Source organism: Schistocerca gregaria, chromosome 5 (assembly GCF_023897955.1).
Source record: "Schistocerca gregaria isolate iqSchGreg1 chromosome 5, iqSchGreg1.2, whole genome shotgun sequence".
Taxonomy (NCBI): domain Eukaryota; kingdom Metazoa; phylum Arthropoda; class Insecta; order Orthoptera; family Acrididae; genus Schistocerca; species Schistocerca gregaria.
Genome location: NC_064924.1, coordinates 275,762,079 through 275,789,740, shown reverse-complemented (window position 1 = coordinate 275,789,740; position 27,662 = coordinate 275,762,079). Strand labels below are relative to the sequence as shown.

At 38.7% G+C, this 27,662-nt stretch overlaps 1 protein-coding gene across 8 annotated transcripts in view; it reads right to left on the bottom strand.

Moving 5' to 3' along the window:
• Window positions 1-27,662, bottom strand: part of LOC126273178 (uncharacterized) — a 131,571-nt gene that overhangs the window by 63,216 nt on the left and 40,693 nt on the right. For all 8 annotated transcript variants that reach the window (XM_049976669.1, XM_049976668.1, XM_049976667.1 and 5 more), the window contains 4 exons: window positions 26,496-26,844; window positions 20,529-20,692; window positions 10,844-10,973; window positions 865-1,572 (listed from right to left, as the gene is read on the bottom strand). In XM_049976669.1, the coding sequence (XP_049832626.1) occupies window positions 865-1,572; window positions 10,844-10,973; window positions 20,529-20,692; window positions 26,496-26,844 (1,351 nt within the window). The remainder of the gene's footprint in view (window positions 1-864; window positions 1,573-10,843; window positions 10,974-20,528; window positions 20,693-26,495; window positions 26,845-27,662) is intronic.

Genomic DNA, 27,662 nt, shown 5'->3' with positions numbered 1-27,662 from the left:
TTTGACACAATTAATCACCACAGGAAAACTGAAAGCATTAGTTATTATTACATGCTGATACAAAAGCCTCAACTACTGCATCATCGCCATGCCTATTTCTCAAGAAAGAGAAATGAGGTGCCTGGCTTACGTTCTCCAATGCTGGTAATACAGTATGAGAAAGTAAATATAAAACTGACGAGAAAGAAATCAAAATAACAACCATTTAACCGCCTAATCACCAAGGCAGAAATTCTTGTGGTCAAGGAAAATAACAACACTCTCACATGGGCAATAAATTGCTAGTAATTTATAGAACCAATGACCACTGTCCAATGTGTTAACTTCTGTTCAAATATAAAGACAATGACAAGAAATTGATTATCTATTTCATAACTTATTACTGTAAATAAGTAAAATAGCATCTTTAAATTTGCTTCCTAAGACATGATACAGCAAAGTTTAAAAATAATAAACAGAAAAAAATCATTGGAAGGAAATCAAATTGCTTTTTGCTGGAAGTTACATAAATCTTCTTCCTTCACTATAAGAATAACTGCCCTATGAAAGAACAAAAAAGTCAAGACAGCAAATATTTTGGAGGGTGTATTCATATATGTTCCACAACTGAGGAAAGCAGAAGCTAGGATGAGTTTCAGTTAGTCAAGAATAAATCATTTCACAGATTGATGTAAAACATAAAACCATCTCTGCTCTTTTTTCTGTGTGAAAGTTAGTTTTTTATGTGAAGAACAAAGACAAAAATAAGAATTGCAAACATAAACACACTTTTCACAAGCAATCTCTGCAACTATAACAATGAATAATCAATGCAATTACTTACATAACATTAAAAAAATTATATATGCATGATAATAATCTTACCATTTAACTGCACAGCAGCTTTTCCATCTCTAAAGTTATCTAAGTCACTTTCCTTGCAATCGATAACCCTACATGATTTTAAAAGCTCTGTCCTGTTCGTTTTCTGGTCATCTTTAAAATAGTTTGTTGAATATGGACTTCCGACACCAGCACTCCATGATTCATCCACCACATCAAATGGCTCACTGCTATTCCTGGGTTGAATATCTCTCGAATGAGAATGTTTTATTTTTAATTCACTCGGTTTAATATGTTTTGTAAAATAATCATTCACTTTCCGTGGCGATTCATCTAAAACACCTCTCGATGGGGCACTCTCCGGGTAATTTAGAAGAACTGTTTTCTTACTCACATTGTTATTCTTTGGATCTTTGCAACAGTTCTGCTCACTATTATCAATTTTGACAGAATTGACATGATAACCATTTCCTTCAGAGAATACATATTCAGATTTACACAAGGTATCACTTTTGCATTTTGTTAGTTTATTTTCTTTGCTCACAGAGTCTGTGAGCGGATTTCCAAACACCTCTGATATCTCAGCAACAGAATTATTCCACATATGTGTTTCCGAAACATGTCCTTTTGACCCTGCATCAGCTGTGGACGCAGATGATGGCTGATGTCTTGCAGTCCCATGAGAAGCCAACTTCAGGTGACTATGCTCTCCACATGTCGTCAAACCAGAGACTCTTTCCTTAGAAGGTTCTGAAAAGAGAACTATAATTAGTCTCTCTCTCTCTCTCTCTCTCTCTCTCTCTCTCTCTCTCTCTCTCTCTCTCTCTCTGTGTGTGTGTGTGTGTGTGTGTGTGTGTGTGTGTGTGTGTGTGTGTGTGTGTGTGTGTGTGTGTAGACTAGTGAGCATTTTCCTTGTACATTATTTCCATTTGTTTAATGTGAACTTCAGCAAGTAGACATGTTACATTATTCTCTGTGTCTGCACTGTGGACTAGTACAGGTCAGCCAAAGAAAATTGTACATTACATTTTGTAATGAAGTCATATTTACATGAAAGGTTCATTAAGATATGTTCATACGGCATTACATCATACTCAAAGAATTTAGAGATTCAGTTGATGAAATATTAAACAATTACAATGATTGACAGACAATTTATTGTTTTGTACATTAAGAAGCACTCTGCGCTAAATTTATGGGCATAGAGCACACGATGAAACTGGCAGTATGTACAATAAATTTTCTGAGGTCTTACGCATAATTACATCATCAGTTTCAACAATTTATGGTGGAACTGAATGGGGTATGGAGACACTATATATTATTGCAAAGTTCACTTGTTAAGTAGAGGGCATGCCTGAAACGATTTTTCAATTTCAGTACCACTATTGCTGGATTTACAAAGGGAAAATGAAAGGCAGGAATTGAAACTAGATCTGAAACAGACTACAGACCTCACATTTTTCGTGAACTTGGACTCTCTAAGAAAGATGCTGCAAGGTGAGAAGAACAATTATTTCCAATTTGATTGGGAAATTTGATGCATTTAAAAAGAAAATCGCATTGTGGAAGGGACAACTTCTGACAAAGAATGCAGTCCACTTTCCTAAACTCTCTGGAGTTAAAGAAAATGCAAATTTTGATGATTTTGAGAATTACAGGAACAATTTTCTGAAAGTTTTCAAGACATTGCCACTCTAACATCTGTTTTTGAGCTACATTTGAGGCCGTTTGCCATTCCAGTTTCAGTTGCTGTTCAATGGCCCTCTGCATATGCAGGTGGAACTGATAGATCTGCAGTGTGATTCCCGTGTAAAAGACAAATTCTTTTACATTACAACTGTCCAGAGTTTTCCATGGGAAGAGTTTACACATATCAATGTTCAGGCAACAAACACAACATCAATTTGAGACCCAAGTTTATCCCGGTGTTAACAATATTAAAATAATTTTAGTTGTGGACAGGGGCAATGCTGCAATCATTTTGGACAAGCAGGATTGTGTTCAAAAGCTGTAATATTTGTTGTTTGCCTCACTGTATCACAGGAACAGTGCTGAGACCTCAAAAGGTTTTGAGAGGAAGACTAACAGCCTCCCAAAGAAAAGTTGCTTGTTGCAGAAGACTAATATGAGTCGTAATTCTTACTGAGCTGTTCCCCGTAGCTTATATGGCCTCATGAAGGCCCAATATCAAGAGGTTCCTATTAGGCCGATAATGAATGACACTGGTGCTGTGATATGTAGCGAAACACCTTCCTACTCTGTTGAGTCTACTAGTTGATCGGTGGGAGCATCATATTAAGAATTCAGTGTATTTCTTGCATCAATCAGATGAAGGCATTTGAATGACTTTGACATTACAGTAAATTTTGATGTGGTCTCTCTCATCAGTTGCATTCCTCTGTCTGATTTGTTATGGTTGATTGACGTTATGTTTGGTGTTGAAATAACGAACCTACTCCAACATATGTTTACCTCACTCACTTTGGCTCTGAACACTATGGGACTTAACATCTCAGGTCATCAGTCCCCTAGAACTTAGAACTACTTAAACCTAACTAACCTAAGGACATCACACACATCCATGCCCGAGGCAGGATTTGTACCTGCGACCGTAGCAGTCGCGCAGTTCCAGACTGAAGCGCCTAGAACCGCTCGGCCACCAGCGGCCGGCTTCACTTACTTTCGTTGCGATGGAAAGCCCGTAGTCACCTATTATTGTCAACTTGTTTATGGAAGACTTTGAGGATCATGCCTTGGAGAAGGCAGCTTTGAAGCCTGCAATTTTTGCCCCCTCCCCATTTCACTGTTTCCTATCCTTCTGGTCAGACAGTGTGGTGAGGAAAGTGTGCAGTCAGGTCAGCAAGAACCTCACATGTGTGGGAGATGCACATAGGTGCGAAGTTCTTGACTGTTCTTGATTTACAGTGTCAAAACATTCTTTTTTCCTTCAAACTTATAGGTACAGTATTTTTGAAGTTTACAACAACATTAATTTATCATAAAATTTGGTTGATAAATAACACTTCTGTGTCTACTACAGGAGCAAGCAGAAGTACCTAAATTTCGACTAAATTTAGAATTAAATGTGACTGTCACCAATGAGTTGAGTGACCCCAAAAACTGCAGATTCAACACTAACAATGGTCAGCTTTTATTACTATTATATGTCTCTCCCTCAACTTATACCACCAAACCATATACTACATTGGAATGTCATCAGGGCTGACAATCACTATCCTAATGATCAAGGACAACAGTATCGAATGATTGACCTATACAGCCTTGTGACGTTCACGAACATGGCCTCTCTCTGCTAGTACTGCAAACGTCTGAAAGCAAGGAGAAACTACACTCATTCTTTTTCCTGAATGCATGTAGACTACTACATGATTAAAAGATGATGGGATCCTCTTGGATAAAATATTTTGGAGATAAAATAGTCCCCAATTCTGGGAGGTTGGGCCACGGTATGTTAAATCGCTTAAGGGGAGTCATACCACCCAAAATGACAAAATTTGACATTTTTCCTTTTATGCAAATTATGAAAATATGGATGTTTATGCTTAATTTGGTGTTGGTTTTATTGAAATATTCGATTATTTCCCTATTTTAAATAAATATTTGAAAATAATCATGCAATGACATTTCCAAGAATTTCGCATATTGGCATTTTTCTATGGAACTATACAATACAGAAGGCTGTGGTTCCTTTGTTTTGTAGAGAACTGTCAGTTTCATACGTTGCCTACACTGGTGGTGCTTCGCAGTAAACTCTTTGAACTGTACATTTGTTTGTGTTTGACAACAACAGTTATCCACTAGCCGCATTTTAGTTTCTGTGTTTCCTGTGAATTTCGTCATGACTAAACCAAAAGGAGTGTTTAAAAAAATATGAAACAAAGGAAACAGATACTACAGAACAAATATAGCAGCAGTAAAAAAGAGTGGTTAGCGCCGATGGGCGTCATAATTTGGTTGTAAATAGTGACAGTCATTCTAACTACTCCGAGTGCTTCCAAGAAAAAACTGCTGGGTAAAGATGTAAAATACAATGCAGCTTCAGAAAGTGAAACAAACTGCAATATCATTATTAATCTCCATATACTTAATTCAGCTTTTTGTGAAACAGTGTGTTGTTGTATATGTGGAAGGGAAATTGAAATTTCTGAAAAGCTATCTCAACACACTGGTGTGAACTTTACAAATAATGTGTTTGAACTGTAAAAGCGAAAAGACTTTCAGGCTTCAGAAGTTAAGTGTAAAGAATGAAGTTTTTGACACTAACATAAGATACTTCTATGGACTTAGACATGGACTGGCATAGGAAAAGGCCATTATGCTGGTAAGGTTCTTTGTGGCTTGCTGAACCTCCCTAGTCCCCTTCCAAAATCTATAAAATAGAACTCCATAGTAAAAAGTAGTGTCAAGGCGTGTGCTATGGAGCCAATGACTACAGCAGCACAGCAGGCTGTAGCAGAAAATGGTAGTTCTGACATAGGAATATCATTTGACGGATCATGGCAAAAAAGAGGTTTCCAGTCAAAGAATTCATGTGCATCTATCAGCATCAACAATGGCAAAGTGTTGGATGTTGACAAGTTAACCATGTACTATCAGGATTGTAGGCAAGCAGGCAGGAGTACGGAAAAGCAAACTAAGCATGAAATGAATTGTCAGAGAAACTATGAAGGAACTAGTGGAGGGATGGAGGTTGCTTCTGCAGTGAAAATGTTCCAACGTTCCCAGCATGACTGTGCTGTTTGCTACATGAGTTTTCTTGGGGATGGAGACTCACGATCATATAAGGCAGTGGTGGAGAGTACACCCTACAGTGATTTATCAATTACAAAACTAGAGTGCATTAATCATGTGCAAAAGAGGATGGGCATGAGACTACGTAGACTTGACGGCAGTTGGGAAGTACCAAGTTATCTGATGATCTTAGTATAAGACGTCGACTGACTGATAAACAAATTGATCAGATTACACAATATTAAGGTATGGCTATTAGAAGTAACAGAGATAATTTAGATGGTATGAAGGGAGATGTCTGGGCAATATATTTTCACAAGCTGTCTACAGATGCTAAACCAATACACAACATGAGTTCCACTGAATGGTGTAAATACTTGAAGGCAAAACAGGAGGGTAAAGTAGACACTTTTCAGGGTCTTGCCCAACCAGAGCTGTTGAAGAAATGTCTCAAGGGCAAAACATAAAATGCGAATGAATCATTTAACAATGTTGTATGGTCAACGATACCAAAAAATGTGTTCGTTGGAAGGTCAGTCTTTGAACTTTGTGTTTTGGATGCTGCTCTTACTTTTAATGATGGCTATTCTGAAAGACTACAGGTTTTGGAATATATTGGCATTCATAAAGGTTACAACACCACTAAAAATGTGATGGACTTGGACCAACTGCGAATCATGAAAGCAGAGATTGCAACAAACAATATGTCAAAAGAAACCAGATCCAAGAGGAGGGCAGCACTGGGTGAGGAAGATGAAGGAGGAGATGAGGACTACCATCCAGCAGGATTCTAACATATTTTTTATGTATCAGTTGGCTGTATATCAAAATGATGTTTTTCAGTATAAAAGCCCCTTTTTCTCAGAAACTTCTGAATCTAGATCAATGAATTATTTACCATCTGAAAGATAGTACAATGATGATGTAGCTCTACTTTAGTAGTATTTACTGTAATAGTTACAATTCAAGAAATTAAAATTGTGAAAATTTACACAAAATCCAGGATGGAATTGTTGTCCCCTTGTAAGTAATCCCCCTCAGATACAATACACTTGTGCCACCTATTCTTCCAATCTTTGAAGCACTTCTCATACGCACTTTTTGATACAGCCTTGAGTACTTTCAGCAATGCTGTTTTTATTTTCTCAACATTTGAAAATCTTCGTCCTTTCATAGGCCTCTTCAGTTTTTAGACCAGGAAAGTCGCAGGGGGCCAAATCCGCTGAATATGGTGGCTGAGGCATGATTGTCATGTTGTTTTTGACCAAAAAATCTCTCACAAGCAAGAATGAATGAGCAAGTGCATTGTCATGATGCAAAAGCCATGAATTGTTTTTCCATAATTCCAGACTTTTTTTGCGTATTACTTCTCGCAAACTGTGTACAACTTATTGACCATATAACCTTCAGGCAAAAATTCATGATGCACTAACACACAGTAATTGAAAAATATAAATAAATAAAAATAAATAATAAAAAATAAATAAACATAAAAAAGTGAGCAAAACTTTGACATCTGATTGAACTTGGCATGCTTTTTCCAGTCTTGGCTCACCGTAATGCTTCCACTGGGACGACCGGGCTTTCATTTCAACGTCATAACCATAAACCCATGTTTCATCAACAGTTATGAGACTTTTGAGCAAATCAGGAGCATCATTGACGCCATTCAAGAGCTCCGGAGCGATTCTCATACAATGGTTCTTCTGATCAAAATTGAGAAGATTTGGAACAAACTTCGCTGACACACATCTCACGCCCAACACATCAAAAAAAAATTGCATGAGACAAGCCAAACAATATGACAACATCCTAAACAACTTCTCTTATGGTAATTCGACAATATTCAAAAACAATTTTCGTCACAGCTTTGACGTTATCATCTGTTGTTGATATGCTGGGTCGTAAAGAGTGGGTTCGTCATCGGCATCTTCTTGGCCATCCTGGAAGAGCTTGTACCACTTGTAAACTATTTTTTTTACTTACAGCAGATTCACTGTATGCCACTGTCAACATTTCCAAGTGTTTTAGAGCACTTGATTCCATTTTTCACCCAAAATTTGATGCAAATTCTTTGCTCAATTTTTTATAATAATTGAAAGTTGCAGAGCACACTAAAATACATCTAACACTTCTACCTGTCAAAAACAAACGAAGTATGCTGTACACTTGAAACTGTGAACATCTATTTAGAACATATGTACGAAAGTAACAAAAAAGATCAATAGTCAAATGTATGTTGCCCGCACAATTTGAAAAGTCACCTTAATTTTTGAACAGCTCTTCTATACAACTTGTACAGAAACCAGACTGCAGATATAAGTGTCAAAGTACATGAAAGAGAAGCCTTAGTTGAGAAGCCAATGAGACAGGGATGGAGCCTATTCCTGGTGATATTCAATTTTTATATTGAGCATGCTGTGGAGGAAATGAAGAAGAAATAAGAAATGGAAATTTAAGTTCTGGAGAAGAAATAAAAACTCTGAGATTTCCTGATAACATTTCAACTGTCAGAAATGGCAAATGGCTTTTGGAGAGCAGCTGAATGGGAAGAATGGTATCTTGAAAAGAGGGTATAAGACGAACACCAAAAAAAGTAAAATAAGGGTAATGAAATTTAGTCTAATTGAATCGGGTGATGCCGAGTGAATACAATTAGAAAGTGAAACACTGTGAGTAACAGATGAGTTTTGTTACTTGTACAGCAAAATAAGTGATAATGAAGAAGAATGCATATAAAATTTATCTAGCTACAGCAAAAGTACATAGCTGTTGTGTGGCAAAAGGGCGCTGACTCACAAATGATAGCACTGCAGAGGGTGAAAAACCAAGCTCTGAAACTCTGTGTCTTCTTAGTCTGTATTCAACTCATCTTCTGCAAAAAGAAACAGGCACCCCACTGGTGCAGGAGAGAAAGTGGCAGACTGCTTATGCCTTCTACGATAAGTCAGGTTAACCTCCCAATCGGCTCATTCTGGGACTGGGACGACACCACCACCACCACCACCACCGGCCAGCCACGCATTGGCCAGGCCTGATGCAAGAATAATTGTCTCCACAGCAGCCTCAGAACAACCCATCTCCACAATATCTGAGGCTAATCTTGCTGTGAAAATAATTCTCTCCACAGCAGCCTGAGGCAAGCATCTCCACATCACCTGAGGCCAATCCAGGAAGTCAGGTAACCATAACACCACATCGAGAGGTTCAATAGGAATAACATTCTAACGTTTAAGCTGCACACATGCTGAACAAGGAATGCTCACTAGATAAAGGACTAGTGACTATCTGGCTACAGCAAGAACAGTGTTTCTGAAAAAGATGAATTTGCTCACACCTAACACAAACTTAAGTGTTAGAAAATACAAGGGAAGGGTACTTTCTCAAGCAAATTTTTTGGAGTGTAACTTTGTACAGGTGTGAAATGTGGGTGGTAAACAGCTCAGATACGAATGGATCAGAAACTGTTGAAATGTGGTGTAAAAGAAGAATATGAAAATCAGATAAGTAGAGTGAGTAAAAAATGATGAGATAAAGAACTGAACTGCAGGAAAACATAATTAATGGAACACCTTGACTAAAAGAAGTTGATAGGACACACTCTGAGGCATCAAGGAATCTTCAGTTTGGTAATGAAGGGAAGTATCTGAGAGTAAGAATTATAGACAGAGACGAAGGGATGAATACAGTAAGCAGGTTGAAATTTATTTAGGTTTCAATAGGTATTCAGAGATGATGAGGCTTGAACAGTATAGAGCACCACTGAGGGCTGCAGCAGCAGCAGCAGCAGCACGAGTAACAACTCATGTGTAACAAGTCTGGATGAAAATGCTCCGGACATTACAGATTTATACTAAAACAAACTCATCTACACACGTACAGATATTAATTCTTATACTTTTATATAAACTGCTCAGAAATAATTTTGCAACATCTGTAAACCTGAATGATCTTAAACACAAGGAAAGGAGGGAATTATCAGCCCTCCTGGGGTTGTCAGGTGTGTGAGCAGGGTTTCAGGGATGACACATTCCAAGTTTCATCTAGTCCCAAGCATGCTGAATTGGATGCATGTCTGCAAATAACACAGGCCATTCCATTTGGTTGAGGTGGTATGGTGTGTTCATGCACTGCCATCTTGAGAGATGAACACATCACTTTAGTATTAACAGCAGGGTAGAAGGACCATGTCCCAACACTACACAACCCCCAACTGTTTATCCTAGATGGAGGTAATACGTGTTCCGACATATGTACATACAAGGCCAAAGCATTACCGACCAACTTCCCTCTCGAACCTGTGGAACTGTATACCACACACATGAATATGTACCTGGTCACAGCCACTGACTTCAACAATCATCAGTTGTGACACAAATCCTGCACACATCAGTGAAGGGAATAAAAAATCACCGATGTTAACTCAATTCCAGGTGATCCCTTTACAGACTCTTTGTGCATCTTGGTGCAGGATAATTATTGTTGTTCTTAACAGCTGCCTTGGTGTAAAACTTATCATGTGGCACTGGCTGCATAATGTTTAGCTTGAATCAGTTCTCCCAGTTGCCTTCAAAAAAGGCAGTGTGTGATTCTATTGCTTTCTATTCAAGGACCCTATGACCCATAATTGTTAAGCAACACTCACTCACAGATGTTGACTTTGAGCGACTACTATTTTCCTGATCTTCAATGTTTCATTTTACCAGTTGAATGCACAGAGTCCTTGTTGCCATACAGCGACAACCCATGTACAGTCTAAGCTTGAAATGACTCTGCAAGGCGTGTTGAGCACTCGAACTGTGCACACACGCTGCGTTGTTCTTGTAATAAGTAAAGAGGCAGCAAACACTTCTATCAAACTGCCCTGAGATGTGGTCAAGAGAGCACTGAGGAGGAGGTTCCATTTCAAGAAAACATAAAGTACACATTTAAAGAGGATGTCGCAATACTTTTTTTAGAAGTTCATATAGATTAAAGAGCTCACCGTGTGAAAAAATCAAGATGTACTGTTATGCTGATAAAGATTAGTTATAGTTGTTCATCAAGAAAATCAAAAGTTAGTCCACACCTATATAAGTACATTAACCACTTTTTTCCTGGTAGCAGATATCTTGTATGTATGTTGCTTAAAAACAGATTTGGTAATGTACTGTAAAGGTAAAACGACAGTGCAGGAGAATTTTGAATACAATGCACTCATAAATTATTTGAAACATTTCTTATTGAACATATTGTTTACTTCAACAACAATATTCCAATCCCTTACCTTGCGGTTTTGAAAAGAAGTCATCTGCTTTCATAAGCTCCAGAAGAGGCAAAAATGCACCATGTGATGGCTCTGTTTGGAAATGTTGCTTATTATTGTAGCAACCAGTTCCACTTCCAACTGGATTTTCCTGTGTGAAGAAGAGTTTCTCAGAAGGTGTTAAAGGGTACATTAACCCGGTAAATTAATTATTTTCAAAATTATGTCCCAAAAAATATCCTATAATGAATGAAATTACATATAGACATATAAAGACAGTTATTGAAGCTCAAAACAATGAATTACTAAATTTTGAAGACCACCAATAATAAAATACCATATATACTCATGCACTGGACTCTGCCTAAAGTATCCTGAAACTTGAAGTTACTTAGATTTCCGTGTAGCTATGAAGTCTAATCATGTATTTCACAATGGTTTCCCGTGAACACACAACTTGGAGGAGCTGGCTGGAGAGCAGTGCGTGTATTTTTTTTTCATACCACTGCCAAGCACTTGCCACTCATGTCATCACTTTCAGTCTCAAGAGAAGTAACATCACATTCTTCTTCACTTTCTGAGCCACTAAATTCACTGCCAAACTCAAGATCATTATAGCCATTCTTTTTTGAAAGCATTGCCAAACCAACAATACAGGAGTGTGTCTGATAGCAAAGCTGCACATAGTAAGGACAATATTTAGTGGCAACAACTTCAACCAAAACGTGACAGCCAAGTTAAAAATGCAGTACCACATGCCCTCTAGTGGCTGAACACTACCTATCAGTGCTGAAATGGATATAAGCAGGTGCCCCCCACCGCCAAGGTTTATACTTAAGTGGCCCAAGTCTACTTGGGACTTTACGTTTCTGCCAAAATAATAAAAATGAGATAGATTGAGGTTTTACGTTGTTGTTGTCGTCGTCGTCGTGGTCTTCAGTCCTGAGACTGGTTTGATGCAGCTCTCCATGCTACTCTATCCTGTGCAAGCTTCTTCATCTCCCTGTAACTACTGCAACCTACATCTTTCTGTATCTGCTTGGATACGATTTTTACCCTCCACGCTGCCCTCCAATACTAAATTGGCGATCCCTTGATGCCTCAGAATATGCCCTACCAACCAAACCCTTCTTCTAGTCAAGTTGTGCCACAAATCCCTCTTCTCTCCAATTCTATTCAATACCACCTCATTAGTTATGTGATCTACCCGTCTAATCTTCAGTATTCTTCTCTAGCACTACATTTTGAAAGCTTCTATTCTCTTCTTGTCCAAACTATTTATCATCCATGTTTCACTTTCATACACGGCTACACTCCATACAAATACTTTCAGAAACGACTTCCTTACACTTAAATCTATACTCGATGTTAACAAACTTCTCTTCTTCAGAAACGCTTTCATTGCCATTGCCAGTCTACATTTTATATACTCTCTACTTCGACCACCATGAGTTATTTTGCTCCCCAAATAGCAAAACTCCTTTACTACTTTAAGTGTCATTTCCTAATCTAATTCCCTCAATATCACCTGACTTAATTCGACTAAATCCCATTATCCTTGTTTTGCTTTTGTTGGTGTTCACCTTATATCCTTCTTTCAAAACAATGTCCATTCCGTGCAACTGCTCTTTCAAGTCCTTTGCTGTCTCTGACAGAATTACAATGTCATTGGCAAACCTCAAATATTTTATTTCTTCTCCATGGATGTTAATACCTACTTTGAATTTTTCTTTTGTTTCCTTTACGGCTTGCTCAATATTCAGATTGAATAACATTGGGGAGAGGCTACAACACTGTCTCACTCCCTTCCCAACCACTGGTTCCCTTTCATGCCCCTCAACTCGTTTAACTGCCATCTGGTTTCTGTGCAAATTGTAAACAGCCTTTCGCTCCCTGTATTTTACCCCTGCCACCTTTAGAATTTGAAAGAGAGTATTCCAGTCAACATGGTCATAAGCTTTCTTCAAGTCTACAAATGCTAGAAATGTGGGTTTGCCTTTCATTAATCTAGCTTCTAAGATAAGTCATAGGGTCAGTATTGCCTCACGTGTTCCACTATTTTTACGGAATCCAAACTGATCTTCCCTGAGGTTGGTTTCTACCAGCTTTTCCATTCGTCTGTAAAGAATTCGCGTTAGTATTTTGTAGGCGTGACTTATTAAGCTGATTGTTCGGTGATTTTCACATCTGACAACACCTGCTTTCTTTGGGATTGTAATTATTATATTCTTCTTGAAGTCTGACGGTATTTCACCTGTCTCATACAACTTGCTCACCAGATGGTAAGAGTTTTGTCAGGACTGGCTCTCCCAAGGCTGTCAGTAGTTCTAATGGAATGTTGTCAACTCCCGGGGCCTTGTTTCGACTTAGGCCTCTCAGTGCTTTGTCAAACTCTTCACGCAGTATCATGTCTCCCATTTCATCTTCATCTACATCCTCTTCCACTTCCATAATATTATCTTCAAGCACATCGCCCTTGTATAGACCCTCTATATGCTCCTTTCACCTTTCTGCTTCCCTTCTCTGCTTATAACTGGGTTTCCATCTGAGCTCTGGATATTCATACAAGTAGTTCTCTTTTCTCCAAAGGTCTCTTTAATTTTCCTGTAGGCAGTATCTATCTTACCCTGGTGAGATAAGCCTCTACATCCTTACATTTGTCCTCTAGCCATCCCTACTTAGCCATTTTGCACTTCATGTCGATCTCATTTTTGAGACATTTGTATTCCTTTTTGCCTGCTTCATTTACTGCATTTTTATATTTTCTCTTTTCATCAATTAAATTCAGTTTTTCTTCTGTTACCCAAGTATTTCTACTAGCCCTCATATTTTTACCAACTTGACCCTCTGCTGCCTTCACTATTTCATCCCTCAAAGCTACCCATTCTTCTTCTACTGTATTTCTCTCCCCCATTCCTGTCAATTGTTCCCTTATGCTCTTCCTGAAACACTGTACAACCTCTGGTTCTGCCAGTTTATCCAGGTCCCATCTCCTTAAATTCCCACCTTTTTGCACTTTCTTCAGTTTTAATCTACAGTTCATAACCAATAGATTGTAGTCAGAGTACACATCTGCCCTTGGAAATGTCCTACAATTTAAAACCTGGTTCCTAAATTTCTGTCTTACCATTATATAATCTATCTGATCCCTTCTAGTATCTCCAGGCTTCTTCCATGTATACCACCATCTTTCATTATTCTTAAACCAAGTGTTAGCCATGATTAAGTTACGCTCTGTGCAAAATTCTACCAGGCGGCTTCCTCTTTCATTTCTTCCCCTAAATCAACATTCACCTACTACTTTTCCTTCTCTTCCTTTCCCTACTATCGGATCCCAGTCACCCATGGCAATTAAATTTTCGCCTCCCTTCACTATCTGAATAATTTCTTTTATCTCATCATCCATTTCATCAATTTCTTCGTCATCTGCAGAGCTAGTCGGCACATAAACTTGTACTACTGTAGTAGGTGTGTGTTTCGTGTATCTGGGCGACAATAATGCGTTCATTATGCTGTTTGTAGTAGCTTATCCACACTCCTATTTTTTTTATTCATTATTAAACCCTATCCAGCATTACCCCTATTTGATTTTGTATTTATAACCCTGTATTCACCTGACCAAATGTCTTGTTCATCCTGCCACCAAACTTCACTAATTTCCACTATATCTAACTTTAATCTATCCATGTCCCTTTTTAAATTTTCTAACCTACCTGCCCGATTAAGGGATCTGACATTCCATGCTCCGATCCGTAGAATGCCAGTTTTCTTTCCTCCTGATAACTACGTCCTCTGGAGCAGTCCCCGCCCAGAGATGCGAATGGGGGACTATTTTACCTCCGGAATATTTTACCCAAGAGGACGCCGTCATCATTTAACCATACAGTAAAGCCGCATGCCCTCGGTAAAAATTACGGCTGTAGTTTCCCCTTGCTTTCAGCCATTCACAGTACCAGCACAGCAAGGTCGGTTTGGTTAGTGTTACAAGGCCAGATCAGTCAATCATCCAAACTGTTGCCCCTGCAACTACTGAAAAGGGTGCTGGCCCCTCTTCAAGAGCCACACGTTTGTCTGGCCTCTCAACAGATACCCTTCCGTTGTGGTTGCATCTACGGTACGGCTACCTGTATCGCTGAGGCACTCAAGACTCCCCACCAACGGCAAGGTCCATGGTTCATGGAGGGAGGGGTTTTATGTTAAGGGGTAAAAAAAAAAAATAAAAAAAACAGCAACTTGACAACTATACAAATTTGTTGTGAATGGAAATGTGACAAAATCTTACAAATAATCACAAGTAATTATAACAGTTAAGTGATATGAAGAATAAATTGACAACAGCAACTACTAAACGAAATTTTGGACATGTGACACTTTCTTGATACTGTTGACGACCTTCTGTAAGAAGTATCACAAAATTTGAAAGATGTACTCCATCAGTCCAAAAAAGTTTCAAGACTGGAGTAATAAAAAATAGAGAAAAGGCAAGATGGTGATTTTAATGCCTCACATGTTCAAAACCATCTTCCCCCCCCCCCCCCCCCCCCCCGCACCTCACCTCACGGAATGTTCATAGAACCATTTGAAACTGTCAGAAATGTCCCCTATTTGGTATGTTGTTTAACTTGCACAAAACAGTCATACCTTCTTTGGTGTGAACCATCAGAGACCTATTGCACACTATCATTTTAAGGTAGGCTCATTTCAACAAGAACAAGTCTTGTTTGCGCAATGATTTTCTCCTGAAAGAATTGTCTGTGTTTTTCATTTCAACCAAGTCATGGAAGATGTCCACTCATTGTCTTCTCTGTTCAGGAATCTAGGTGGGACAAAATTTGCATAGACTTTTCTCCAAAACGTTATGGAGAATGCCTTGAACACTTGATATAGAGATGTTCAGTTCCTTATTCCACTGCAACTTGTGACACAACATTGATACACTACTGCTATACACCCAGTATTAACACTGCTTGCTCACAACTGAGACGTCAAATGTATATCTGTCATTTACTGTCACTAGTTCAAGCTGCTGCTAAAGTGTCTGAAGTTTGTGGATGGACCGAGGACATAATGTTTGCTATAGAAATTTTGTCATTCACACAGTCTGTCTGCAGACAGATGTACAATGGCTCCCTAGTTCTGAACGGCAGAAGGCAGTCAACATTGGCCCACTCATGTTGTGTGTCCAGCTGCTGCCAGCCTCAGTAATCTGATACAGAACTTAGCAAAGTGCTTATCATGTCATGTCGTGTTGTGTCATAAATTATTACACCTCTTGGTGAGTAATGAAGCAGATCCTGTCTCATCAAAGGCAATTCCACATACTCTTTACAATCCTTGGAGAAGGTTAAGGGACAGAACAAAACCAATGAGGTTTTGTATCCGCTCACTTGGAGCATAAATTAATAAGTAAGCAAAAGTGTAGCACCAGCACTGTGTGACATAAGTGCAGCTTGTTCCCCTGCACCACCTCTCTACCCTCAGCAATCAATGTATCCAGAGAACATGGGCGGATGTGGCTTTCTCCAATCCACACCCTCCCCCACCAAATTTGTTCATCTCCTTGTCCAGAGATTATAAACATGTTTATATGGTTATTACTGGTTTGATTTTAATAGCAGTGGAGGAACACACATCAGATCAGGAACTAACTATCAATACATGATTATATTACAAGTGACGTAACTGATCAAGTCAGATTAATAAGTTCAAAAACCATGTCTTCAGTCTGCTCAATTGTTTTCTACACACTGCATGCCTATGCTGTCTGGAGGTGTCTACAAAGGGCTGAACAGACGATAATAGCCTACAACTGACATATACCAAATTCAAAGACAGGGCTCAGATAAAACTGTATCTAATAACAAGAACTCAATCTGTGTAGTTAAAATGTAACTGAGAGTTGTCCATTCTTCTTCTATCCCTCAGTTTTTTTAGTGTGGTGATAAGCTTCACCACAATACTTTTTCCCAGGCTCAAATATTAATAACGCTTTTGACATAAACCTCGTATCCCCACCAGCAACTCAGTAATAGTTCTTGTTATCATTACTCCAAGACTGGTGTGTGTGTGTGTGTGTGTGTGTGTGTGTGTGTGTGTGTGTGTGTAAATCTTGTTAACGTACATAACAGACCTCCCACTATTTCTGTAATTTTCAATGGCTTGGAAATATTGCAGCCCTTCTCTGAAATGTCTCTTTTCTGTTAACAAATCCTTTTTTTTTTCACTTTTTCTGCTTCTAAGCAATACATAACAACCAATCTTTTGTAGAGCCCAGTGCCTGATCAAAATGTCTCTCTTCTCTTTCTAAACTGGGACCAATTTGTCAGTTTTGGGAACTTACTATTTGCGCTGTAGAAATGGTATGTGGCCCACTACAGGACATATTTATCGAGAGGTCGTTATTTAGTTGGTAAACGCTCTGGCTTCCTTGTGAATCCTGAAGCTATGTTTGTAAGTCCCCATACTGTCAGCAATATGCCACCCAATATTTTCCAAATGAATACCTCAATATCTATGAACTTATTCACACCATTCACTTTGGTAAGGAGTCACAAATGTGATGTGGATGCAGGGACAATCGCCACAGGTCTGGAACAGCTCCTTCCTTCATTACCCAAACCAGTAAGATGGCATCTGCACAAGCTGACATTATAAATAACACTACATCTTGCTGACAAATACTTCAATGATTTAGTGAAATCAAGGAAAATCTTAACAGTCAGAGGTGGAATTGAACCACCATCCTCAGAGTTCAGTGTCTTACTATCCTTCCACTTTGGTCAGTAACTACATGAGGAAATTGTGGGGGGGGGATCAGTGACTAGAAGTAGTAGAGAACTAAAATACAAGTGCAGTTGATAACATGTGTTCAGACAATTACAGGGAAAGCTTGAAATACACGCTTACATGAAAAGAAGACACTCACGCTAACGTAGATCTGTGTTATGCAAACGAAACTCAACAAAAAGTGGACTGAATAATGAACTTTCCTGGCTGCCACATTCCTATCCACTGTTCCTACTCTCTCCCACCTCTTTCATAAACACTTCATTCAATCCCGCCAAGCCCATCCCATAAGAGTGCATAAGTGTCACCCACCATTCACTTGCATACGTAAGAGATAATGTTACCCCATTAATGGAAGAGAACATATGTCAAGGATTTGCCATCATTTTAAATTTTTATATGGCATTCACTGGAAAACACTGCAGTCTACTCGGAAAACTCTCCAGTCAGCCACACGAAAATGAACGCGCAGCTTTGACGAGACTTAATTCTAGTAACAGCTAGTATCCACACCAGTGGCTTTGTGAATAAGTGACAGGTTCACATAACAGAACACTGTAGAAACATGCCCCACTGGGCAAGTTTAGCTGTTGGACTAGGGACCAACGTATACGTGGGGCATTTGAAAAGTCCGAGAGATGGCACCACCGGCGCCTATCCAGGTCATGTTTAGTTAGGAGCATCTTTGGAAAGAACGCACACCAAGTTTCAGCCATATTGGTCTATTTCTTTGTGTTTGGCTTTCGTGTGAATCAAGGACGTCATGTGACTGTCAAAAAATGGATGAAAAAGAATTTCTTGTGGTGATTAAACATTACTTTATGAAAGGCAGAACACCTCAGGAGACTAAAGAGAAGCTTGATAAACATTACAGTGACTCTGCACCTCCGATTAGAACAGTTTTCGGAGTGGCCATATGGGCACAAGTGATGCTGAGCATTCTGGACACCCTGTGGAAGTTATGACTCCAGAAATCATTGATAAAATCCATGATATGGTGATGGATGACAGAAGAGTTGAGGTGCGTGAGATTGCTAGTGCTGTGGGCATCTTGAGCGACCTGGTGCATAACATTTTGCATAAACATTTGAAGATGAGAAAGCTATCCGCAAGAAGCGTTCTGTGATTGCTCAAAATTGACCAAAAATGGAATCATGTTAAGTGTTGCAAGGATGGTTTGCATCTGTTCAGGAAGAATCCACAGGACTTTCAGCGTTCTTTTGCCACTGTGGTAGACACATGGATACATTACTATACTCCTGAGACCAAAGAAGAATCTAAACAATGGCTTACCAAGGGACAATCTGCACAAAAAAAGGTGAAGACCATTCCTCCGGCTGGAAAGGTTATGGCGACTGTCTTTTGGGATCCGCAAGGGATAATCCTAATCCACTATCTGGGGGAAGGGTAGAACTATTACAGGTGCATATTATTCTTCATTACTGGACCGTTTGAAAACATCTGCAAGAAAAACACCAGTGATTGGACCGCAAAAAAGTCCTTCTCCATTATGACAATGCACAAGCACACACCTCAGCAGTTATGGTAGCAAAATCAATGGAAATAGGATTCCAACTCATTTCACATCCGCCCCTATTTTCCAGACTTGACTCCCTCGGACTACTATTTGTTTCTCAATTTGAAGAAATGCCTGGTGGGACAAAGATTTAGTTCAAATGAGGAGATGATTGCACCAACTAATAGCTGTTTTGCAGACTTGGACAATTAATATTATTCAGAAGAGATCAACAAATTAGAACAGCGTTGGACGAAGTGTATAAGTCTGAAAGGAGACTATGTCGAAAAATAAAAAAGGTCTACCCCAAACACGTAAAAAGTTCTTGCACGGACTTTTCAAAAGCACCTCGTAAGCAGGTTAGAAATTGGCGTCTGGCATTTATGTTTGATCAAATTGTTCAGTGCAGGGAGCATGTCTGTTACTGTAGCATTCATATTAGTTTGCAAAAACAAAAATTCAAATGATAAATTTATTCCAAAATACGCATTTGGCTTTTAGAAACTACACACAGAGATACATAGGCTAGTTGCTATATCACTGGTGCCACTTAAGTTCCAGTGCTTGTTTTAAGAAGCCTATTTATATACTGTCATGACCTGCCTACTTGGAAGTTATAAAGCATTAAAGTACTGAATTCAAGAGCTTCTTATGACAAAAGTGGAAGTATACTTGTATATATGTGCACAAGTATAGGTGGCAATGCCTACATAAAGATAAATAAGGTAAAAATACATAAAAACTTTAAATCCTGCAAAAGTTTGATGTTCAATATAATTTTACTGCGTTTCTCAATGAAGGTTGAAGTGGAAGACTGATGTGTAGTGCAGCTCAAGGTATAGTTGAAGCTGGATGATGTTTCATTGTGAGAGGAGGTGCCATGAGAAATACTTCTGTTACAGTAACTGAAAAGTTTAAGTAATGATTGTGAGAACAGTCAGTGATCACAGGTTATGCATATAACAAATTGCAATTCATTATAACTTTCATTCTATACTTTTTGCCACAGAACTACATTTTTATGGTGAATATTTAGCAAAATTTCTGAATTTTGATCAGTGTTCTAGCATACACCTTGTGCAGTCTGTGCTTATATTACAGTCAGGATTTCACACACTTACTTAAACTCACAGCCACAAAACTATATTTTCCGCTGCTTTCTGTTCAGCTATTTATGAGCAGCTTGTGACGCCCTCTTTTACATTCCCTACACATCACATGACAAGTTTTGCCAACAAAGCTCTGCACAAGGCAAGTACAATAGATTACCCCTTCACCTATTATCATAGGTTGGTCATAAAGTGGATAATTGAGAGTTAAAAGTAGTTAAAAATATAATATCTGTTCCAGAAGTAATCACATAAAATACCAGGAGAAAATTTACTTCGTTGGTTTTGTACTCACAAATTCAACACCAACAATCACATTGGTCAAATTATCTTCTGTATGATCTCCAAGCCAGCGAACAATTCCAACCTCAGGACCAGAATCCGTTACCCATACAACTCTATCACCAACTTTCAAGAATGGGTTACCTGAACCAACATTGTGGTTGCTTGACTCCACACCTGCAAATACATAATCTTCATTGCAGAAATACAATTTAATGCATGTAATTATTCAGTTCTGCACAAAGTAACAACAGAATACGGCATTTTAAAATAAAAAGAAGTTTCTAAAAATATTATTTTATACACGAAATTAAAAAATTAATAACGTAGATCAGTTTTAGATTTACCTAAATCACTTAAACCAAGTGCAGGACGGTTCCTTTGAAAGCGTATGGCCTTTTTCTTTCCCTAATCTGAGTCTGTGCTCCGTCTCTAATAACTTCATTGTCAATGGGATGTTAAATTTTAATCCCTCATACACAAAATGAAATATGCTCACACGCCAATGTAACTGAAAAAAAGGGGAAAAAGACGGGGGGGCGGTCAAGTTCTCTCTAGGTTTCCTGACATTTTTTGGAATGGATTCATGTTATACAGCATTATCAGCACATATTTTTATTGTGTAATTCTGTTCATTCGATAGTTTGATTCTTGTTTCAGTTATAGTGCACTCTGTGTTAACATAGTTTGCAGTTCATGTGGAACTTTTAGTGTACTGATGAAAAATTGTATAAAGGCGTTATTGTACCACCACTACTGGTTCCTTTTAAAGTGAGAAAACCAGCATCCCCATCACAATAGGCCCCATGCCCAATAGCTGTGGTACAGCAGCCATGGATAAGTTGCTTTTTATCACACATAACCAACCCTGATCAGTGTTTCGTAACATAGGATCCCACACGGACAATGAATTTCTGTAAATATTACAGGCCAAAGGTAGAAAAGACCTCTTAAGGATCCTAAGCTCAATCTAATTTTACAGGTTTAATTCATTTGGTGTAGAATGTCATGGGGAATCCCATACTGCTGCCCAGATGATGGCACTGATGGGGATGTTTTGGGAAGCATTTTTGTTAACACAGAGCATAAAAAATTAAACTTTTAAAATGTGACTACCTCAAATTATTAAAGCCATAAAAAAGAGAAAACTATTCTTTTTATGAGAATACTCATTCCATTTCATTTTTTATAAAGAGAATTTTGTAGAGCTTAATGCTGTGGAGACAACTTGAGAGAGAGAGAGAGAGAGAGAGAGAGAGAGAGAGAGAGAGAGAGAGAGAGAGAGAGAGAGAGAGACTACTTACTTGCAGTTTTTGTGACTAAAGCTCATTTCCTAGCCACCATGACTTTTGATATTATGTTCCACAGAACAGAGAGTACTTAACAACTGTAAAATGTTATAAAAAGTGTCAGATTTAATTTGAGTACAAACGGAATATGTGCCCACTTCCAATGCCAACTTTTAGGGCCTTATTTGCTTGCACTGCAAAACCAAATATAGTTTTTTTTAGGTGGCTAAAAAAATGGTCTTTCTTAAGAAAATGGTTTAATAGAGCTTGCAGGGCAGACATTTTTTGTGAAAGTGGAGCAAAATGAGACATTATGGCATTTTCTGAAAAACCATTGTTTTTGCCCTCAGTATGTAAACTATTAAAAAGCAGTAAGCCCCCCCCCCCACCCTTTTAAGAGTGTGCAAAAATATGTACAAAATGGCATAATTTTGTTCCTTTCAAGGGTGCACTGTTGACTGCCGCACTATGGGGTCAAACAAATGAATTAATCTCTGCAAGTATTCAATTCTCAAAAGTAAAACTGTGTACTGATGTTCATTGGGTACCTGTGCAAATGTTCACACAAAATTTCAACAAAATCCATGATGGTCATGTACGAACTTTTTCTGAAGTTAGATCACTTAACATGGAATGGCCCAGAGAGACGTACTAATTTATCGTTAGTAGTCCTGCACTTAGGCAATGAGACTGAAGTCATTATTAAACACAAAATTGGAACTTTTAGTACAAATCAGTACGCAATCAATTTATTATGACATCTAAAACCTATGACATTACAGAAGTATCCGATTCCATCTGTCTGCTTTGACCCATGATGTCATCAACAAGGCAGACAGTCATATTTCTAGAACATCTAATACAATAACCAAAACATGACTGCATAGACGTGTGACCAAGAATAAAAACACACAAATATTTCATTCCCAAACACAAACTAATGGGACAACTGCTAGGGGGTTTAGCATGGAGACAATTTAAACATACAACAATACATAAAACAGACCCACCTGGAAACACTTATTATCCAGAAAATCAAACAAAAAAATTCTGAAACTACGACGTAACACTATAAACATGAAAAACCATGGGAATTACAGACTTCACTTTCCCTAATAGCTCAAATGATGCTTTTGATACCAAAAACACCAAACAAGGTATCACAAACTACACTTGACCCATATGGCTCATACGAAGCCCTCTATACCAAAAAATCACTACATTCAACTTCAAAACATGGCAACAGTGACTTCATTTGACCAACATAGCACAAACAAAGCTCTCAACACCTAGAACCCAAACACAAGTCAAAAGTCTTGGTACCACAAAATTCACATAACTTATTAGTCCAGTACTGGGGTACTTTTTGCTTGGGGGGAGGGGAGGGGGTGGAGCAAGGTACAAGGTAGAAGATTTTATTTTATCTTTTGTATGCAGTTGAGAGTATGTTTAATCCAAGTTTGCAACCTCCAAACCCCTCGGGACAACTTTTTGTGGCCAAAACATCAAGAAACTGACTCCTTCTAACACATGCAACTCAAAAACTACCAGCCATTCGTGATTTGGTCCTTTAACTCCTGCAAAATAAAGTGACACTCTTCTGACTGTTCGCTGTAGAAAGACATCATTTCCATTACTTCATCTGTGCGTGGATCCTGGACTTCCTCGTTTTCCTCCTCCCCTGGCTGGCCAGTTAAAAGACTCCTTGACAAAACCTATGACATTGAGCATTGTAGATACATTCCAAGAACTCGTGAGCCCAGTCATCACCTCGCCTCTCAGCAATACCAACAACAGTATCTGTTAATTCAAGTTACATAACTTGAAGAACAATATTTTGCTTTGTGTAAAGAAGTCTACAAAGTTTCTCCCATTAGCATCAATTTCCTCTCCACAATAAAATCAGGGTTTATTAAAATCAAATACCTTCTTGTATGATTGAAGATTTAATGTTGATGGTGCAGGGCCTTTTGCAAATGACGATCCAATCAGTTTTGCGTTACTGCACTACTTCTGAGAAGCACTGTGCACTTCAACTTCACCCAGACCAGTTGATAATTTACGATGTGCTGCAATTTTCTATCCTTACTGGATTGTACTAGTGTTTCCAGTCCTTTCTGTTTCACTTTAACCACATCACCACCTGCCAAATTGTTGTCACACATAAAACACACCTCCAAATGATTTGCAACACTCATTTAAAATGCACTGACAGAATATAAAAGTAACCTCAAATGAAGAACGAGAATTTTCCAAGACACAAGGAGTTTTGAACGTGTCTGTCACACAACACAGGAAGACTGGATGTGGTAACAGTGGAAACAATAACAAAACAACAGAGGGAATGGCAGCCACAGCTGTTTATAACATCTCAGTAGTTGGTTGGTTGATTTTTTTAGGGGAGGGGCCCAACAGCGAGGTCACCTGCGCCATCAGATTAGGGAACGATGGGGAAGCAAGTCGGCCGTGGAGTTTGGATGGGGAAGGAAGTCGGCCGTGCCCTTTCAAAGCATCCATCCCGACATTTGCCGCCTGCTGTGATTTAGAGAAACCATAGAATACCTAAATCAGGAAGGACGGACATGGGTTTGAATCATTGCTCTGAATGTGAGTGCAGTACGCTAATCACTGCACCACCTGCTCAGTCATGTCAATTGAGGGAGGTCTATAGTTACCACTACACCTGAAGGTGGGGCAGATTTATGTATTCTGTATTAGGAATTTCATTTAATTGAATAACTCTGAATTACAAAGAAAAATGGAAATATTCTGACTTTCAAGTTATGAACACTTAGTAGCGCATAAAACTGAAGAAACTAGATGTTTCTGTAACATGAAATTTCATGCTCTTCATCTCTGATAACTTGACATTTTTCATTTGGAGTAGCCGCTTTTGAGTTACAGGCATTAGAGCGGACTTTCTAGCTCAGCCGGTAAAAATGAAGGAAACTCTGACAATTGATTGTGGCCAAATGGCTGCACTGATTTTGAGATTTAAGTAGGTCATTCGATGCACAATTTAATGCTCTTCCATATTCATAAGGGTAACATTTTCAGTACGATACAGTTTCTGAGTAATGGGTGAAACCCTGAAAAACGTGCCCAAATTTCTTGGTTTTTTGGCCAGAAAAAGTTGTCCCGAGCACCCCCTCCCCCCAAACAAAAAAAATGAAGAAGAAGAAAGAAACCACTCAATACCACTCCATAGCACAAAATCCATATTGGAATAGAACAAAGCCTAATAATTTTCACATCTTACAGAAAAGCAGTCCTCAGAAAAGAAAAGAAAATAACTCTCAAACCCACTCCACACACCCAAAACCTGCTCCATTACCACACAAACCACACCAACAATAACCCCCCCCCCCCTCCCAAAAATCCCATCTCCTCAACTCATGAGCCTTGAACTGTACATCCTCAACACTGCCCTAAAAAGACCCAAAAAACACAATAAATCTCAAAGGCACTATTCCATCAGCAATACTAATCTAACTGACATTGCAAATTGGAAGAGTGCTTCTTCCCCCTTCCCTACCATGGATTTAATGCCAGCCCCCCCCCCCCCCCAAAAAATGGTGTATCGCATTTGTGCAATCCTAGGTGTCACAATCATTAAATTCAAAACTGCCATTTACAACCATATTCTCATATCCTCTATTCCCCAGACCCCAAAATAACACAAATTCATCCGATATCAACCAAACAAGTTCCCTCCTAGCACGACCTCACTATACCCGAAAAACACAGCCTCCCCCCCCCCCCCCCCCACACACACACACAAACCAACCAGCAAACTACTTCTCCAATACTTCCTCTACCCAAACTGTGACCCGTTTATTTCCACTACCAACCTATGCCCCCAAATTCCATCTATACTTAACATACTCCAAACATATTTCCCTACGAAAAGAAAACACTTCTCACACTCATCCAGTCTCATGGGCACAAAAATTTAGAGGACCGATAAAATAATAATAATAATAATAATAATAATAATAATAATAATAATGTCAGCGAAACAATCTCACTTATGGTCAACCAAGATCTCTCAAGCCAAATTCCACGCTGAATCGATCTCCAAATCTTATACTGACATGTCCACATGTATACGGTCCTGGTACAAGAGGCCAAGTCTCTGGTCAACTTCATACTCTCACCACAAACATGGTACCTCACATAATCAGAAATCAATCCAAACAGCTGTAAGAAATTAACTGCAGTCCCGTCTTCGCCCAATACAACACGGAGAGACAACTGTTGAATTTGTCAGTCATATCCATCACTAACATACAAAAGTAATGTTATTACAGTGCCTTCCATAGAACACACATGGCACTAACCATACCTAACAAAAGACCCAAATGCATAAACCACAGAACCAATAAACCAAAGAAATAACTGGTGACAAAGCACACTCTTCCGACAGCAAGTTAACACAATGATTACCCAGAGCCAAACGGCCAAATACAAAACATAACACAAACAACTTAAAACCTCAAAATCCACCACAAAAGCACACCACCAAATTCTACAACACAACTTCTACAAATACAAACCAACACAAAAGCACTGTGCCACATTGATGACACACACCACAATACCATTATTTCATGGGTCGAAGCAGGTGGGTGGAATTGACACTTCCAGTGACTCAAACCTACTAACTGCATACCAGTAACCAGGGATCTTACCTGGCAACTTTTCTTTGTTTTCCACCTTTGGTGGTATATTTCTGGACATACTTGTACTGCTCTCTTCTCTCAGATGAAGCACAAGGGTAGTTTTATAGTTGGAGTTTCTTGCATTATAGTGTTTATAGTCACTGGACGGCATTGATAACAAGGATTCATAAGTGTAATTCCGATCAGTAAATATTTCACTCAGTTTCACTGCATCCGAATATGTGTTCATTCCACCTAAAGTCTTTTCTATGTTTCCTGGATATATTCTGTTCAGTGTTGCAAAAACACCTTTGTACTTCTGGCAGGAGAAGTACTTCTTTCCACGTAGCGTACCATCGCAATTTCCTCGGTTATTGCCCTGCAATGAAACAAGTGTGTGCATAAGGGGAAAAATATTAGTTGAAAAGGTAGTTCCTTACAACTGTAGAATACTTTCCAATCAACTGTTACATAAATATTCCAGAAATAGAAATACATGGAAACAATGCAGTGTACACCAAACTACAACTAAAGCAGGTGTATTCTTTCATGTCAAGATACTACATACATAGGATATGGAATATTTTTAAGCATTTGGGAAACTGTATCTGAAAAAATAAAATTCCTTAATTTGATAAAAAGTTTACGGGCAGTGCCAAGATACTACTAATAAATTATTCAGATAACGTTATGTTCTGTCACTACAGTATCACTAGTTTGTTTACAGAGTACAGTGCAGGATAGGAAGTAATGAAAAATGCTTGAAGCCAAGAGGTAAGTCACAATTTATGCTCAATCATGCAGCCAATCAACACTACATACTGATTTGTTTACTTGATGCATGATGAATATTTCAGCACCCTTTCCGCTTATTCTCACATTAAGAGCACAACTTTGTCGAATTACTTTGAAGAACAGAAGTTATTAATTTGATAACACTCATCACCTTTCTTTCCAACTCCATGAAATTGTTGCTCAGAGTGACAGACCACCCACTTGCTAAACAAACTGCACAGTAGAATTTGCATTTCCCATAACATAACTGCTATTTTTGGAAATCTTTTCTGCTTCTTATTCACCATTTAAAGCTATTCCTTGTGTATTTTTCATACTTTTACATCTTTCTGCAAAGATGTGCATTTTTTCAGTGCACCTCACCACGAGACCAACATAGCTTGGGAGTCAATATGAGTATAA